Source organism: Pseudophryne corroboree, chromosome 5 (assembly GCF_028390025.1).
Source record: "Pseudophryne corroboree isolate aPseCor3 chromosome 5, aPseCor3.hap2, whole genome shotgun sequence".
Classification (NCBI taxonomy): Eukaryota; Metazoa; Chordata; class Amphibia; order Anura; family Myobatrachidae; genus Pseudophryne; species Pseudophryne corroboree.
This window is the reverse complement of record NC_086448.1, coordinates 783,875,874-783,894,918: the sequence shown is the minus strand read 5'-3', so window position 1 is coordinate 783,894,918 and position 19,045 is coordinate 783,875,874. Positions and strand designations below refer to the sequence as shown.

The window sequence follows — 19,045 nt, the reverse complement described above, 5'->3', positions numbered from 1 at the left end:
GAGAGGCTGAGTGCTTCCATCCTCATGTGAAGCTGAACCACTAGCCATGAACATAGGCCAGGGCCTCAGCCGTTCCTTGCCACTCCGTGTGGTAAATGGCATATTGGCAAGTTTACGCTTCTCCTCCGACAATTTTATTTTAGGTTTTGGAGTCTTTTTTTTTCTGATATTTGGTGTTTTGGATTTGACATGCTCTGTACTATGACATTGGGCATCGGCCTTGGCAGACGACGTTGCTGGCATTTCATCGTCTCGGCCATGACTAGTGGCAGCAGCTTCAGCACGAGGTGGAAGTGGATCTTGATCTTTCCCTAATTTTGGAACCTCAACTTTTTTGTTCTCCATATTTTATAGGCAGAACTAAAAGGCACCTCAGGTAAACAATGGAGATGGATGGATTGGATACTAGTATACTATATATACAATTATGGACGGACTGCCACGGTTAGGTGGTATAAAAAAACCACGGTATAAAAAAACCACGGCATAAAAAAACCACGGTATAAAAAAACCACGGTATAAAAACCACGGTATAAAAAAACCACGGTATAAAAAAACCACGGTATAAAAAAACCACGGTATAAAAAAACCACGGTATAAAAAAACCGCACTGTACACTGGTTGATAAAGAGATAGTAGTATACTCGTAACAATTAGGATGACACTATGACGGTATAAAGAATGAAAAAAAAACCACGGTTAGGTGGTAGGTATATAATAATAAATAATACAATTCTGGTCGGACGGACTGCCTGCCGTGTGCCGACACAGAGGTAGCCACAGCCGTGAACTACCGCACTGTACACTGGTTGATAAAGAGATAGTAGTATACTCGTAACAATTAGGATGACACTATGACGGTATAAAGAATGAAAAAAAAACCACGGTTAGGTGGTAGGTATATAATAATAAATAATACAATTCTGGTCGGACGGACTGCCTGCCGTGTGCCGACACAGAGGTAGCCACAGCCGTGAACTACCGCACTGTACACTGGTTGATAAAGAGATAGTAGTATACTCGTAACAATTAGGATGACACTATGACGGTATAAAGAATGAAAAAAAAACCACGGTTAGGTGGTAGGTATATAATAATAAATAATACAATTCTGGTCGGACGGACTGCCTGCCGTGTGCCGACACAGAGGTAGCCACAGCCGTGAACTACCGCACTGTACACTGGTTGATAAAGAGATAGTAGTATACTCGTAACAATTAGGATGACACTATGACGGTATAAAGAATGAAAAAAAAACCACGGTTAGGTGGTAGGTATATAATAATAAATAATACAATTCTGGTCGGACGGACTGCCTGCCGTGTGCCGACACAGAGGTAGCCACAGCCGTGAACTACCGCACTGTACACTGGTTGATAAAGAGATAGTAGTATACTCGTAACAATTAGGATGACACTATGACGGTATAAAGAATGAAAAAAAAACCACGGTTAGGTGGTAGGTATATAATAATAAATAATACAATTCTGGTCGGACGGACTGCCTGCCGTGTGCCGACACAGAGGTAGCCACAGCCGTGAACTACCGCACTGTACACTGGTTGATAAAGAGATAGTAGTATACTCGTAACAATTAGGATGACACTATGACGGTATAAAGAATGAAAAAAAAACCACGGTTAGGTGGTAGGTATATAATAATAAATAATACAATTCTGGTCGGACGGACTGCCTGCCGTGTGCCGACACAGAGGTAGCCACAGCCGTGAACTACCGCACTGTACACTGGTTGATAAAGAGATAGTAGTATACTCGTAACAATTAGGATGACACTATGACGGTATAAAGAATGAAAAAAAAACCACGGTTAGGTGGTAGGTATATAATAATAAATAATACAATTCTGGTCGGACGGACTGCCTGCCGTGTGCCGACACAGAGGTAGCCACAGCCGTGAACTACCGCACTGTACACTGGTTGATAAAGAGATAGTAGTATACTCGTAACAATTAGGATGACACTATGACGGTATAAAGAATGAAAAAAAAACCACGGTTAGGTGGTAGGTATATAATAATAAATAATACAATTCTGGTCGGACGGACTGCCTGCCGTGTGCCGACACAGAGGTAGCCACAGCCGTGAACTACCGCACTGTACACTGGTTGATAAAGAGATAGTAGTATACTCGTAACAATTAGGATGACACTATGACGGTATAAAGAATGAAAAAAAAAACACGGTTAGGTGGTAGGTATATAATAATAAATAATACAATTCTGGTCGGACGGACTGCCTGCCGTGTGCCGACACAGAGGTAGCCACAGCCGTGAACTACCGCACTGTACACTGGTTGATAAAGAGATAGTAGTATACTCGTAACAATTAGGATGACACTATGACGGTATAAAGAATGAAAAAAAAACCACGGTTAGGTGGTAGGTATATAATAATAAATAATACAATTCTGGTCGGACGGACTGCCTGCCGTGTGCCGACACAGAGGTAGCCACAGCCGTGAACTACCGCACTGTACACTGGTTGATAAAGAGATAGTAGTATACTCGTAACAATTAGGATGACACTATGACGGTATAAAGAATGAAAAAAAAACCACGGTTAGGTGGTAGGTATATAATAATAAATAATACAATTCTGGTCGGACGGACTGCCTGCCGTGTGCCGACACAGAGGTAGCCACAGCCGTGAACTACCGCACTGTACACTGGTTGATAAAGAGATAGTAGTATACTCGTAACAATTAGGATGACACTATGACGGTATAAAGAATGAAAAAAAAACCACGGTTAGGTGGTAGGTATATAATAATAAATAATACAATTCTGGTCGGACGGACTGCCTGCCGTGTGCCGACACAGAGGTAGCCACAGCCGTGAACTACCGCACTGTACTGTGTCTGCTGCTAATATAGACTGGTTGATATTTAAAGAGATATTAGTAGTATACAACAATACTATACTGGTGGTCAGGCACTGGTCACCACTCCTGCAGCAAAAGTGTGCACTGTTAATTAATATAATTGTACTCCTGGCTCCTGCTAACAACCTGCAGTGCTCCCCAGTCTCCCCCACAATTAATTATAAGCTTTTAATTTATACATTGATGACTGTGCAGCACACTGGGCTGAGCTGAGTGCACACAGACTGAGTCACACTGTGTGACTGACTGTGCTGTGTATCGTTTTTTTTTTCAGGCAGAGAACGGATATAGCAGAGAGAAGTGAACGGATATATTATATTAAATAAAAGTTAACTAGCAACTGCACTGGTCACTGACTGTGGTAAACTAACTCTGTCTGCGACTCTGCACAATCTCTCTCTATCTAATCTATCTATCTCTATTCTAATGGAGAGGACGCCAGACACGTCCTCTCCCTATCAATCTCAATGCACGAGTGAAAATGGCGGCGACGCGCGGCTCCTTATATAGAATCCGAGTCTCGCGAGAATCCGACAGCGTCATGATGACGTTCGGGCGCGCTCGGGTTAACCGAGCAAGGCGGGAAGATCCGAGTCGCTCGGACCCGTGGAAAAAAAAGTGAAGTTCGTGCGGGTTCGGATTCAAAGAAACCGAACCCGCTCATCTCTAGATCACACTGAATTCTACACATTATACTGTGGTGACACTGAGGATTTATATGTTATACTGTGATTACACTGAGGATTCATACATTATACTGTGATCACAATTAGGATCTACACATTATACTGTGGTCACACCAAGGATCTATACATTATACTGTGATCATACTGCGGATCTATACATTATACTGTGATCACAATTAGGATCTACACATTATACTGTGGTCACACCAAGGATCTATACATTATACTGTGGTCACACTGCGGATCTATACATTATACTGTGGTCACACTGCGGATCTATACATTATACTGTGGTCACACAGAGGATCTATACATTATACTGTGGTCACACAGAGGATCTATACATTATACTGTGGTCACACTGCGGATCTATACATTATACTGTGGTCACACTGCGGATCTATACATTATACTGTGGTCACACTGCGGATCTATACATTATACTGTGGTCACACTGAAGATCTATACATTATACTGTGATCACACTGAGGATCTTTATGTTATACTGTGATCACACCAAGGATCTGTACATTATACTATGATCACACCGAGGATCTATACATTACACTGTGGTCACACAGAGGATCTATACCTTATACTGTGGTCACACAGAGGATCTATACCTTATACTGTGGTCACACTGCGGATCTATACATTATACTGTGGTCACACTGCGGATCTATACATTATACTGTGGTCACACTGCGGATCTATACATTATACTGTGGTCACACAGAGGATCTATACATTATACTGTGGTCACACAGAGGATCTATACATTATACTGTGGTCACACTGCGGATCTATACATTATACTGTGGTCACACTGCGGATCTATACATTATACTGTGGTCACACAGAGGATCTATACATTATACTGTGGTCACACTGCGGATCTATACATTATACTGTGGTCACACAGAGGATCTATACATTATACTGTGGTCACACTGCGGATCTATACATTATACTGTGGTCACACTGCGGATCTATACATTATACTGTGGTCACACTGAAGATCTATACATTATACTGTGATCACACTGAGGATCTTTATGTTATACTGTGATCACACCAAGGATCTGTACATTATACTATGATCACACCGAGGATCTATACATTACACTGTGGTCACACAGAGGATCTATACCTTATACTGTGATCACACTGCAGATCTATACATTATACTGTGGTCACACTGTGGATCTATACATTATACTGTGGTCACACTGCGGATCTATACATTATACTGTGGTCACACTGCGGATCTATACATTATACTGTGGTCACACTGCGGATCTATACATTATACTGTGGTCACACAGAGGATCTATACATTATACTGTGGTCACACTGCGGATCTATACATTATACTGTGGGCACACTGCGGATCTATACATTATACTGTGGTCACACTGCGGATCTATACATTATACTGTGGTCACACTGCGGATCTATACATTATACTGTGGTCACACTGCGGATCTATACATTATACTGTGGTCACACTGCGGATCTATACATTATACTGTGCTCTCACCGAGGATCTATACATTACACTGTGGTCACACTGAGAATCTATAGATTATACTGTGATCACACTGAATTCTACACATTATACTGTGGTGACACTGAGGATTTATATGTTATACTGTGATTACACTGAGGATTCATACATTATACTGTGATCACAATTAGGATCTACACATTATACTGTGGTCACACCAAGGATCTATACATTATACTGTGGTGACACTGAGGATTTATTTGTTATACTGTGATTACACTGAGGATTCATACATTATACTGGGATCACACCAAGGATCTATACATTACATTATACTGTGGTCACACCAAGGACCTATACATTATACTGTGATCACAATTAGGATATACACATTATACAATGATCATACAGTTACAGGGCTGGACAGTGTCTGTCATCTTGCCGCACATTGAGGACTATTTATTTTGGATTCTATTTTGTGAACAACCGTTACATCTTGGCCCATATCATTGCAGTGCTTTGGAAATGTCCCATGCTTTTGTTTTTTTAGCAGCTGAGGAGAAACACGACTCAGATTTGGCCCTTTCCTCTTGTGAAGTGGATCTCCTACCCTCGCTCTGCCAAAACGGAACGTGCGCTCAGGCCGTCCTCTATTACACGGCAGTCATAGACTTCGCAGCGGATGGGGAGAAACTCACCAGCGTTGTGGCCGAACCCATAGTAGCTACAAATTTCCTGTGGGACGGTTACACGCCAGACAGCGTACAGGTGCTGCAAGTATAATGACAGCTGTAATCAGTAGTGACAAATAGGAGAACTCATGTAGAGCTAAAGTAGAACACACTGTTTTATTAACCTGAATAGTTAGTTACTAAGCTTATCACCTTATGATTTTCTGAACAAAAAGTCTTTATTTTTTGGTTACATTTTTTGGCAAGTTTTGGCACATGGGCCAAAACTTTGTACCCACATTGTAGTATGATTGTGTTATTGTGTTACTGCACTATTACCATCAGTATGATATTTTTATTAGATCACGGTGAAGGACGTTCCTACTGCTCACTGCTACTCATTCACCGACCCGCATATCATCACATTTGATGGCAGGTAATGTGTTGAATACATTATATGTGTAGTTAGCTGCTAAGCATTCATGGCTCAGAGTGGTTTGTAAATGTGTCAGCGTTATCCAATATATTGATAAAAAGATTGGTTTGCAGGCAGCATGTAAAGATGTTAAGGCTGTGAGAGAGCCTGGTGAAGTGTTGTAGGCAGTGGCTAGCCTGGTCAGTCATTGTAGGAAGTGGCTAGCCTGGTGAGGCATTGTAGGGAGTGGCTAGCCTGGTCAGGTGTTGTAAGGAGTGGCTAGCCTGGACAGGAGTTGTAGGGAGTGCTAGCCTGATCAGGTGTTGTAAGGAGTGGCTAGCCTGATCAGGTGTTGTAGGGAGTGGCTAGCCTGGTCAGGCATTGTAGGGAGTGGCTAGCCTGGTGAGGCATTGTAGGGAGTGGCTAGCCTGGTCAGGTGTTGTAAGGAGTGGCTAGCCTGGACAGGAGTTGTAGGGAGTTCTAGCCTGATCAGGTGTTGTAGGGAGTGGCTAGCCTGGTCAGGTGTTGTAAGGAGTGGCTAGCCTGGTCAGGCGTTGTAGGGAGTGGCTAGCCTGATCGGGTGTTGTAGGGAGTGACTAACCTGATCAGGCAACGTAGGAAGTGGTTAGCAGATCAGCATTGTAAGGAGTGGATAGCCTGATCAAGTGTTGTAGGGAGTGGCTAGCCTGATTAGGTGTTGTAGGGAGTGGCTAGCCTTATCAGGCATTGTAGGGAGTGGCTAGCCTTATCATGCATTGTAGGGAGTGGCTAGCCTGCTCAGGTGTTGTCGGGAGTGGCTAGCCTTATCAGGTGTTGTATGGAGTTGCTAGCCTGATCAGGTGTTGTAAGAAGTGGTTAGCCTGATTAGGTGTTGTAGGGAGTGGCTAGCCTGATTAGGTGTTGTAGGGAGTGGCTAGACTGATCAGATGTTGTAGAGAGTGGATAGCCTGATCAGGTTTTGTAGGGAGTAGCTAACCTGATCAGGTGTTGTAGGGAGTGGCTAGCCTGGTGAGGCATTGTAGGGAGTGGCTAGCCTGGTTAGGTGTTGTAAGGAGTGGCTAGCCTGGACAGGCGTTGTAGGGAGTGCTAGCCTGATCAAGTGTTGTAGGGAGTGGCTAGCCTGGTCAGGTATTGTAGGGAGTGGCTAGCCTGGTGAGGCATTGTAGGGAGTGGCTAGCCTGGTCAGGTGTTGTAAGGAGTGGCTAGCCTGGACAGGTGTTGTAGGGAGTGCTAGCCTGATCAGGTGTTGTAGGGAGTGGCTAGCCTGGTCAGGCATTGTAGGGAGTGACTAGCCTGGTCAGGCATTGTAGGGAGTAGCTAGCCTGATCAGGTGTTGTAGGGAGTGACTAACCTGATCAGGCAATGTAGGAAGAGGCTAGCAGATCAGCGTTGTAAGGAGTGGATAGCCTGATCAAGTGTTGTATGGAGTGGCTAGCCTGATCAGTTGTTGTAAGGAGTGGCTAGCCTGCTCAGGTGTTGTCGGGAGTGGCTAGCCTTATCAGGTGTTGTATGGAGTGGCTAGCCTGATCAGGTGTTGTAAGGAGTGGTTAGCCTGATTAGGTGTTGTAGGGAGTGGCTAGCCTGATTAGGTGTTGTAGGGAGTGGCTAGACTGATCAGACGTTGTAGAGAGTGGATAGCCTGATCAGGTTTTGTAGGGAGTAGCTAACCTGATCAGGCGTTGTAGGGAGTGGCTAGCCTGGTGAGGCATTGTAGGGAGTGGCTAGCCTGGTTAGGTGTTGTAAGGAGTGGCTAGCCTGGGCAGGCGTTGTAGGGAGTGCTAGCCTGATCAGGCGTTGTAGGGAGTGGCTAGCCTGGTCAGGCATTGTAGGGAGTGGCTAGCCTGGTGAGGCATTGTAGGGAGTGGCTAGCCTGGTCAGGTGTTGTAAGGAGTGGCTAGCCTGGACAGGCGTTGTAGGGAGTGCTAGCCTGATCAGGTGTTGTAGGGAGTGGCTAGCCTGGTCAGGCATTGTAGGGAGTGACTAGCCTGGTCAGGCATTGTAGGGAGAGGCTAGCCTGATCAGGTGTTGTAGGGAGTGACTAACCTGATCAGGCAATGTAGGAAGTGGCTAGCAGATCAGCATTGTAAGGAGTGGATAGCCTGATCAAGTGTTGTAGGGAGTGGCTAGCTTGATTAGGTGTTGTAGGGAGTGGCTAGCCTTATCAGGCATTGTAGGGAGTGGCTAGCCTGCTCAGGTGTTGTCGGGAGTGACTAGCCTTATCAGGTGTTGTATGGAGTGGCTAGCCTGATCAGGTGTTGTAAGGAGTGGTTAGCCTGATTAGGTGTTGTAGGGAGTGGCTAGCCTGATTAGGTGTTGTAGGGAGTGGCTAGACTGATCAGAAGTTGTAGAGAGTGGATAGCCTGATCAGGTTTTGTAGGGAGTAGCTAACCTGATCAGGTGTTGTAGGGAGTGGCTAGCCTGGTGAGGCATTGTAGGGAGTTGCTAACCTGGTTAGGTGTTGTAAGGAGTGGCTAGCCTGGACATGCGTTGTAGGGAGTGCTAGCCTGATCAGGTGTTGTAGGGAGTGGCTAGCCTGGTCAGGCAATGTAGGGAGTGGCTAGCCTGGTGAGGCATTGTAGGGAGTGGCTAGCCTGGTCAGGTGTTGTAAGGAGTGGCTAGCCTGGACAGGCATTGTAGGGAGTGCTAGCCTGATCAGGTGTTGTAGGGAGTGGCTAGCCTGGTCAGGCATTGTAGGGAGTGACTAGCCTGGTCAGGCATTGTAGGGAGAGGCTAGCCTGATCAGGTGTTGTAGGGAGTGACTAACCTGATCAGGCAATGTAGGAAGAGGCTAGCAGATCAGCGTTGTAAGGAGTGGATAGCCTGATCAAGTGTTGTAGGGAGTGGCTAGCCTGATTAGGTGTTGTAGGGAGTGGCTAGCCTTATCAGGCATTGTAGGGAGTGGCTAGCCTGCTCAGGTGTTGTCGGGAGTGGCTAGCCTTATCAGGTGTTGTATGGAGTGGCTAGCCTGATCAGGTGTTGTAAGGAGTGGTTAGCCTGATTAGGTGTTGTAGGGAGTGGGTAGCCTGATTAGGTGTTGTAGGGAGTGGCTAGACTGATCAGGCGTTGTAGGGAGTGGCTAGCCTGATCAGATGTTGTAGGGAGTGACTAGCCTGATCAGACGTTGTAGGGAGTGGCTAGCCTGATCAGGCGCTGTAGGCGGAGGCTAGCCTGTGCATGCATTGTAGGGAGTGGCTAGTCTGATCAGGTGTTGTAGGGAGTGGCTAACCTGATCAGGCGTTGTGGGGAGTGGCTAGCCTGATCAGGTGTTGTAGGGAGTGGCTACCCTTATCAGGCATTGTAGGGAGTGGCTAGCCTGATCAGACGTTGTATGGAGTGGCTAGCCTGATCAGGCGTTGTATGGAGTGGCTAGCCTGATCAGACGTTGTTGGGAGTGGCTAGCCTTCTCAGGCATTGTAGGGAGTGGCTAGCTTGGAAGACAGCTCGGAAGACGCCTTCTAGGTGGTAGTGAGACCCTCTGTAGATCTAATAAGGATGAAATGTGATGATGCTGAAGAATATATATAGATGAAGCTGAGTACAATAAATGAAACAAAATAGCAATACTGATAAAAGTAGGGGCACACTGCTTATGATGCATAGGCCCATATTTATCAAGCCTTGGAGAGTGATAAATTGCACGGTGATAAAGTACCAACCAATCAGGTCCTAACTGTCATTTCTCTGACGTCCTAGTGGATGCTGGGGACTCCGTAAGGACCATGGGGAATAGACGGGCTCCGCAGGAGACTGGGCACTCTATAAGAAAGATTTGGTACTATCTGGTGTGCACTGGCTCCTCCCTCTATGCCCCTCCTCCAGACCTCAGTTAGATTTCTGTGCCCGGCCCGAGCTGGTTGCACACTAGGAGCTCTCCTGAGCTTCTAGAAAGAAAGTTTAAATTAGGTTTTTTATTTTACAGTGAGACCTGCTGGCAACAGGCTCACTGCATCGAGGGACTAAGGGGAGAAGAAGCGAACCTACCTGCTTGCAGCTAGCTTGGGCTTCTTAGGCTACTGGACACCATTAGCTCCAGAGGGATCGACCGCAGGACCCGTCCTTGGTGTTCGTTCCCGGAGCCGCGCCGCCGTCCCCCTTACAGAGCCAGAAGCATGAAGATGGTCCGGAAAATCGGCGGCAGAAGACTTCAGTCTTCACCAAGGTAGCGCACAGCACTGCAGCTGTGCGCCATTGCTCCTCATACACACTTCACACTCCGGTCACTGAGGGTGCAGGCGCTGGGGGGGGGGGCGCCCTGAGCAGCAATAATATCACCTTGGCTGGCAAAATAACCACAATATATAGCCCCAGAGGCTATATATGTGGTAATTACCCCTGCCAGAATACAGAAAAAAGCGGGAGAAAAGGCCGCCGAAAAAGGGGCGGAGCCATCTCCCTCAGCACACTGGCGCCATTATTCCCTCACAGTTCCGCTGGAAGGAAGCTCCCTGACTCTCCCCTGCAGTCTACACTACAGAAAGGGTAAAAAAGAGAGGGGGGCACTAAATTTGGGCGCAGTTTAATACAATAAGCAGCTATAAAGGGTCATAATTCAGTTAGTCCCTGTATTATTATAGCGCTCTGGTGTGTGCTGGCATACTCTCTCTCTGTCTCCCCAAAGGGCTTTTGTGGGGTCCTGTCTCCTTTAAGAGCATTCCCTGTGTGTGTGCGGTGTGTCGGTACGGCTGTGTCGACATGTTTGATGAGGAGACTTATGTGGAGGCGGAGCAGATGCCTATAAATGTGTTGTCACCCCCTGCGGGACAGACACCTGAGTGGATGGACTTATGGAAGGAATTACGTGCAAGTGTCGACTCCTTACATAAAAAATTTGACGACATGCCAAATGCGGGACAGCCGGCTTCTCAGCTCGTGCCTGCCCAGACGATTCAAAGGCCGTCAGGGGCCCTGAAACGACCACTACCTCAGATGGCAGACACAGATGTCGACACGGATACTGATGCAAGTGTCGACGACGATGAGTCAAATTTAATGTCCACTAGGGCCATTTGTGGCATGATTGAGGCAATGAAAGAGGTATTACACCTTTTTGATATAAACCCAGGTACCTCAAAAAAGGGTATTATGTTTGGGGAGAAAAAACTACCAATAGTTTTTCCCCCATCTGAGGAATTGAATGATGTGTGTGAAGAAGCGTGGGCTTTCCCCGATAAAAAATTGGTGATTTAAAAAAATTACTAATGGCGTTCCCTTTCTCGCCAGAGGATAGGTCACGTTGGGAAACTCCCCCTAGGGTGGATAAAGCGCTCACACGTTTGTCTAAAAAGGTGGCACTACCGTCTCCGGATACGGCCGCCCTAAAGGAACCTGCTGATAGAAAGCAGGAGGCTATCCTAAAATCTATATACACACACACTGGTGTTATACTGAGACCAGCTATTGCTTCAGCCTGGATGTGCAGTGCTGCTGCTGCTTGGTCAGATTCCCTGTCGGAAAATATTGACACCCTAGACAGAGACACTATATTGCTAACCATAGAGCATATAAAAGACTCAGTCTTATACATGAGAGATGCACAGAGGGAGATCTGCCGGCTGGCATCTAGAATAAGTGCATTGTCCATTTCTGCTAGGAGAGGCTTATGGACTCGGCAGTGGACAGGAGATGCAGATTCAAAAAGGCACATGGAAGTTTTGCCTTATAAGGGTGAGGAGTTATTCGGGGACGGTCTCTCAGACCTTGTTTCCAGTTCCACAGCTACAACTGGGAAGTCTGCATTTTTGCCCCATGTCCCCTCACAGCCTAAGAAAGCACCGTATTACCAGGTACAGTCCTTTCGACCCCAGAAAAACAGGCGGGGAAAAGGCGGGTCCTTTCTGTCTAGAGGCAGAGGAAGGGGGAAAAAGCTGCAACACACAGCAGGTTCCCAGGAACAAAAGTCCTCCCCCGCTTCTTCCAAATCCGCCGCATGACGGTGGGGCTCCACAGGCGGAGCCAGGTACGGTGGGGGGCCGCCTCAAGAATTTCAGCGATCAGTGGGCTCGCTCACGGGTGGATCCCTGGATCCTTCAAGTAGTATCTCAGGGGTACAAGCTGGAATTCGAGGCGCCTCCCCCCCGCCGTTTCCTCAAATCGGCCTTACCGACGACTCCCTCGGGCAAGGAGGCTGTGCTAGAGGCCATTCACAAGCTGTATTCCCAGCAGGTGATAGTCAAGGTACCCCTACTTCAACAAGGCCGGGGCTACTATTCCACACTGTTTGTGGTACCGAAACCAGACGGTTCGGTGAGACCCATTTTAAATTTGAAATCCTTGAACACTTACATAACAAAATTCAAGTTCAAGATGGAATCGCTCAGGGCGGTTATTGCAAGCCTGGACGAGGGGGATTACATGGTATCCCTGGACATCAAGGATGCTTACCTGCATGTCCCCATTTACCTTCCTCACCAGGAGTACCTCAGATTTGTGGTACAGGATTGCCATTACCAATTCCAGACACTACCGTTTGGACTGTCCACGGCACCGAGGGTGTTTACCAAAGTAATGGCAGAAATGATGATACTCCTTCGAAAAAAGGGAGTTTTAATTATCCCGTACTTGGACGATCTCCTTATAAAGGCGAGGTCCAGGGAGCAGTTACTGGTCGGAGTAGCACTATCTCGGGAAGTGCTACAACAGCATGGCTGGATTCTAAACATTCCAAAGTCACAACTGGTTCCTTCCACTCGCTTACTGTTCCTGGGGATGATTTTGGACACAGAACTGAAAAAAGTGTTTCTCCCGCAGGAGAAAGCCAAGGAGCTGTCATCTCTAGTCAGAGACCTCCTAAAACCGAAACGGGTATCGGTGCATCACTGCACACGAGTCCTGGGAAAAATGGTGGCTTCATACGAAGCAATTCCATTCGGCAGGTTCCATGCGAGGACCTTCCAGTGGGACCTCTTGGACAAGTGGTCGGGATCGCATCTTCAGATGCATCAACTGATAACCCTGTCTCCAAGGACCAGGGTGTCTCTACTGTGGTGGCTGCAGAGGGCTCATCTTCTAGAGGGCCGCAGATTCGGCATACAGGACTGGGTCCTAGTGACCACGGATGCCAGCCTTCGAGGCTGGGGAGCAGTCACACAGGGAAGAAACTTCCAAGGACTATGGTCAAGTCAGGAGACTTCCCTACACATAAATATTCTGGAACTGAGGGCCATTTACAATGCCCTAAGTCAGGCAAAACCCCTGCTTCAAAACCAGCCGGTACTGATCCAGTCAGACAACATCATGGCAGTCGCCCATGTGAACCGACAGGGCGGCACAAGAAGCAGGATGGCGATGGCAGAAGCCACAAGGATTCTCCGATGGGCGGAAAATCACGTACTAGCACTGTCAGCAGTGTTCATTCCGGGAGTGGACAACTGGGAAGCAGACTTCCTCAGCAGACACGACCTACACCCGGGAGAGTGGGGACTTCATCCAGAAGTCTTCCTACTGTTGGTAAACCGTTGGGAAAGGCCACAGGTGGACATGATGGCGTCCCGCCTCAACAAGAAGCTAAAGAGATATTGCGCCAGGTCAAGGGACCCTCAGGCGATAGCTGTGAACGCTCTAGTGACACTGTGGGTGTACCAGTCGGTTTATGTGTTCCCTCCTCTGCCTCTCATACCAAAGGTACTGAGAATAATAAGAAGGCGAGGAGTAAGAACGATACTCGTGGTTCCGGATTGGCCAAGAAGGGCTTGGTACCCAGAACTTCAAGAAATGATATCAGAGGACCCATGGCCTCTACCGCTCAGACAGGATCTGCTACAGCAGGGGCCCTGTCTGTTCCAAGACTTACCGCGGCTGCGTTTGACGGCATGGCGGTTGAATTCCGGATCCTAAAGGAAAAGGGCATTCCGGAGGAAGTCATTCCTACGCTGATAAAAGCCAGGAAAGAAGTAACCGCGAACCATTATCACCGTATTTGGCGAAAATATGTTGCGTGGTGTGAGGCCAGGAAGGCCCCAACAGAGGAATTTCAGCTGGGTCGGTTTCTGCACTTCCTACAGTCGGGAGTGACTATGGGCCTAAAATTGGGTTCCATTAAGGTCCAGATTTCGGCCCTGTCGATTTTCTTCCAGAAAGAACTGGCTTCACTGCCTGAAGTTCAGACTTTTGTTAAGGGAGTGCTTCATATTCAGCCCCCTTTTGTGCCTCCCGTGGCACCTTGGGATCTCAATGTGGTGTTGAGTTTCCTAAAATCACATTGGTTTGAACCACTTAAAACTGTGGATCTGAAATATCTCACGTGGAAAGTGGTCATGTTATTGGCCTTGGCTTCGACCAGGCGTGTGTCAGAATTGGCGGCTTTGTCTTGTAAAAGCCCTTATCTGATTTTTCATATGGATAGGGCAGAATTGAGGACTCGTCCCCAGTTTCTCCCTAAGGTGGTATCTGCTTTTCACTTGAACCAACCTATTGTGGTGCCTGCTGCTACTAGGGACTTGGAGGATTCCAAGTTACTGGATGTAGTCAGGGCCTTGAAACTTTATGTTTCCAGGACGGCTGGAGCCAGGAAGACTGACTCGCTTTTTGTCCTGTATGCACCCAACAAGATAGGTGCTCCTGCTTCTAAGCAGACTATTGCTCGCTGGATTTGTAGCACAATTCAGCTGGCGCATTCTGCGGCTGGATTGCCGCATCCTAAATCAGTGAAAGCCCATTCCACGAGGAAAGTGGGCTCATCTTGGGCGGCTGCCCTAGGGGTCTCGGCTTTACAACTATGCCGAGCTGCAACTTGGTCAGGGGCAAACACGTTTGCTAAATTCTACAAATTTGCTACCCTGGCTGAGGAGGACCTTGAGTTCTCTCATTCGGTGCTGCAGAGTCATCCGCACTCTCCCGCCCGTTTGGGAGCTTTGGTATAATCCCCATGGTCCTTACGGAGTCCCCAGCATCCACTAGGACGTCAGGCCGTAGTGGATGCTGGGCGCCCATCCCAAGTGCGGATTGTCTGCAATACTTGTATATAGTTATTGCCTAACTAAAGGGTTATTGTTGAGCCATCTGTTGAGAGGCTCTGTTATATGTCATACTGTTAACTGGGTATAGTATCACGAGTTAAACGGTGTGATTGGTGTGGCTGGTATGAGTCTTACCCGGGATTCAAAATCCTTCCTTATTGTGTCAGCTCTTCCGGGCACAGTATCCTAACTGAGGTCTGGAGGAGGGGCATAGAGGGAGGAGCCAGTGCACACCAGATAGTACCAAATCTTTCTTATAGAGTGCCCAGTCTCCTGCGGAGCCCGTCTATTCCCCATGGTCCTTACGGAGTCCCCAGCATCCACTACGGACTACGAGAAATAGATTTACCGGTGAGTAAAATCTTATTTTTTCAAACAGAGCCTGTAACATGGCAGCTAGGAGCTGATTGGCTGGTAATTTATCACCGTGAAATGTATCATTCTCCAAGGCTTGATAAATCTGGGCCATATTTTCAATGAAGTTTGAGTTCCTCTTTACCATGTGAGTGGCAGTGGGATGATCAGGAACAAGGGAGAGTAGTTATCACACTTTCCTTGGTGTATTCTAGTGGGTATGATAATGATGAATGGTGAATTAGAACCTACCTATTCTTTAGGGCTCATTGTCTCTCTGGTTGGTAGCAACCAGCCTGCTCCTGACACTTAAGCTGCTCAGTTCCTTTCCTCCATAGTTGTTCCTGCAGGGTAGATTGCGACAGCTACAGGTCCTTCAAGAATCCTAGTCAGGGCTGTTCTGCTTCTATACTGAACTTTACCATGCTCAGAAGAGGCCCTTGATCTACTCTTTGAACGCAGAGAGGGCCTGTGAGGCTGGAGTGACATCTCCGTGCCCTCCCCCAAATTTTGTGTTGTGGCCGGTGAGGTGATGACGCGTTTCGCCCTTAAGTTGTTGAACTCAAGAGTTTCTTCTGCTCCTGCTTCAAATAGTGCAGATGCTAATAACAATGACTTTATCTAATACCAGAATAACAGTATGCTTACTATCTTACTTAAGGAATACGGTCATTAGGTCGACACCAGTTAGGTCGACAGTCATTAGGTTGACCACTATTGGTCGACATGCATTAGGTCAACAGGGTCACTAGGTCGACATGTGCTAGGTCGACAGTTCAAAGGGTCAACATGAGTTTAAAAAATATATATTTTTAATTATTGAACTTTTTCGTACTTTATGATCCATGTGGACTACAATTGGGAACGGTAACCTGCCCGAAGCATGCGAGGGGACACGGTGCACTAATAGGGGTTCCCCATCACTTTACGAAGAAAACGACACCAAAAAAAGTAAAAAAACCTCATGTCGACATTTTGACCTTGACATTTAGGTCGACCGAATGACTGTCGACCTAAGTTGTGTCGAACCAACGACCCATACCTCTTACTGAATAGGTGTTTAGATTTGAAATCCCAATAAAATAAATACAATTGTAAAACAAGTTAGTTTGAACTCACTTTAGTGTATTAGATACACTGGCAGCTATATTATTATTGTCATGGTAACATAAAGTGCACTTTTACCTGCAGATATTATGATAACTTCAACACTGGAACCTTCGTACTGTACAAGAGTGGGTCTCGTCAGTTTGAAGTTCACGTCCGACAGTGGGACTGTGGCAGCGTTGACCACCCAGCCTCATGTAACTGTGGCTTTGTAGCCAAGGAAGGCGGAGATATTATCACCTTTGATATGTGCAGCGGGCAGCTCCATGAGTCTCAGCCTCACCTATCCGTGAAGAGTCAGGATTCAGCAGAGGCTAATTTTAGGATTACGGAATCTTATCTGGGCAGGAAGATTACGGTATGTACCTTACTAAACACGATTGCGCCAACCAGGCCCCTTTAGTCTTATTTTAAATAATGTCATTGGGCTGAAGCAGAGTTTAATGCATCTTGGTATTTCTCTCCAATTGCGTGCACTGAACCAGATGCACACATCTGCCTGTATGCAGAACCTGTATTTGGCGTCGCTGCAATCCGCGAGGTCTGTCCGCATTGCCATTTGTGTCCGACTGAGGATCCGCCCCATGGGGGTCATTCCGAGTTGTTCGCTCGTTATTTTTTTCTCGCAACGGAGCGATTAGTCGCTAATGCGCATGCGCAATGTCCGCAGTGCGACTGCGCCAAGTAAATTTGCTATGCAGTTAGGTATTTTACTCACGGCATTACGAGGTTTTTTCTTCGTTCTGGTGATCGTAATGTGATTGACAGGAAGTGGGTGTTTCTGGGCGGAAACTGGCCGTTTTATGGGTGTGTGCGAAAAAACGCTGCCGTTTCTGGGAAAAACGCGGGAGTGGCTGAAGAAATGGGGGAGTGTCTGGGCGAACGCTGGGTGTGTTTGTGACGTCAAACCAGGAACGAAACTGACTGAACTGATCGCAGTGGCAGAGTAAGTCTCGAGCTACTCGGAAACTGCAAAGAAATTTCTATTCGCAATTTTGAGAATCTTTCGTTCGCAATTTTGATAAGCTAAGATTCACTCCCAGTAGGCGGCGGCTTAGCGTGTGCAATGCTGCTAAAAGCAGCTAGCGAGCGAACAACTCGGAATGAGGGCCCATAATAGGAAGAGATATTGAGAATTACATGGAGCACATAGGGGCAGTACTGTGCATGCGTCAGGCCACACGGAAGTGCTGATTCAGAGTTGCACACAAGTCCAATTTCAGATGGAAAACCAGAACTTATGACAGTAAAACTGATTATACAGAAATATTGTCTGCTATTGTTTATAGATCTGTTACTTGCCAGCTGTCAATCAGTGATGTATAATGGGGCTAATTCAGACCTGATTGCTAGCAGGTGATTTTTGCACTGCTGCGATCAGATAGTCGCCGCCTACAGGGGGAGTGTATTTTAGCTTTGCAAGTGTGTGAACGCATGTGTAGCAGAGCTGTACAAAGAGATCTTGTGCAGTCTCTGCGCAGCCCAGGACTTACTCTGCCGCTGCGATCACTTCAGCTTGTCCGGGACCGGAATTGACATCAGACACCCTCCCTGCAAACGCTTGGACACGCCTGCGTTTTTCCAGACACTCCATGAAAACGGCCACCCACAAACGCCTTCTTCCTGTCAATCTCCTTGCGATCGCCCGTGCGAACGGATCCGTCGCACAAACCCATCGCTGAGCGGCGATCCGCTTTGTACCCGTGCGACGTGCCTGCGCATTGTGGGTCATACGCATGCGCAGTTTGGACCTGATCGCCCGCTGTGCGAAAACGCAGCCTAGCGATCAGGTCTGATTTAACCCCAATGTTACCAGGACAATTAAGCATGCACTTTAGTAATGCTAGCCTGCAAACACACGGCTGCTTTCCGTGAGTACATGCAAATTATCACTGCTTGCTGTGGTCCCATCTGGTCCTCTATGGTATATATATGGTTAGTTCCTGCACTCGCTTCCTCTGTAACTGTGTGTATACATATTCCATCATATACTGCGGAATAGCAAGTGATTTATCACCAAGCACATTGCTGGAGGGGACTGTACAGTATAACACTGAAATGTGATTCATGGTTTCCATCCATTATGGGGTTAACTCTATAGCCTGTGGGAAAGCCTGAGCCTATTTGTCAGAAAACAGATGTGTCCAGAATGTCCCGGTAAGGATCCAGATTGGAGGTCTGTCCAGGGGGATAAATACAATTGTAAAATCTACATTCTAGCAGCTCTGCTCCTGCCGTACAGCAGAAAGGTTGTATTGTCTTGGTTTCGGTTCTCATGTTGCAGTATTGAGCGTCCATTGTATGGATAGACTGGGACTCATCCTGTGCTATTCGCTGCCAAAGTTCCCCGTTCTGTAGCTTGTATTGCATAGGGGATAACTTGAGTCATACATATGTTATTCCAGACCAGATATATTGATACGTTAAATCATCCTTGAAATGATACATCTG

At 47.0% G+C, this 19,045-nt stretch overlaps 1 protein-coding gene across 1 annotated transcript in view; it reads left to right on the top strand.

The window, feature by feature from the left end:
• VWDE (von Willebrand factor D and EGF domains) overlaps positions 1-19,045 on the top strand; it is a 198,573-nt gene that overhangs the window by 30,925 nt on the left and 148,603 nt on the right. The window contains exons 8-10 of the mRNA XM_063925264.1: positions 5,644-5,861; positions 6,127-6,200; positions 16,679-16,952. Coding sequence (XP_063781334.1) covers positions 5,644-5,861; positions 6,127-6,200; positions 16,679-16,952 — 566 coding nt within the window. The remainder of the gene's footprint in view (positions 1-5,643; positions 5,862-6,126; positions 6,201-16,678; positions 16,953-19,045) is intronic.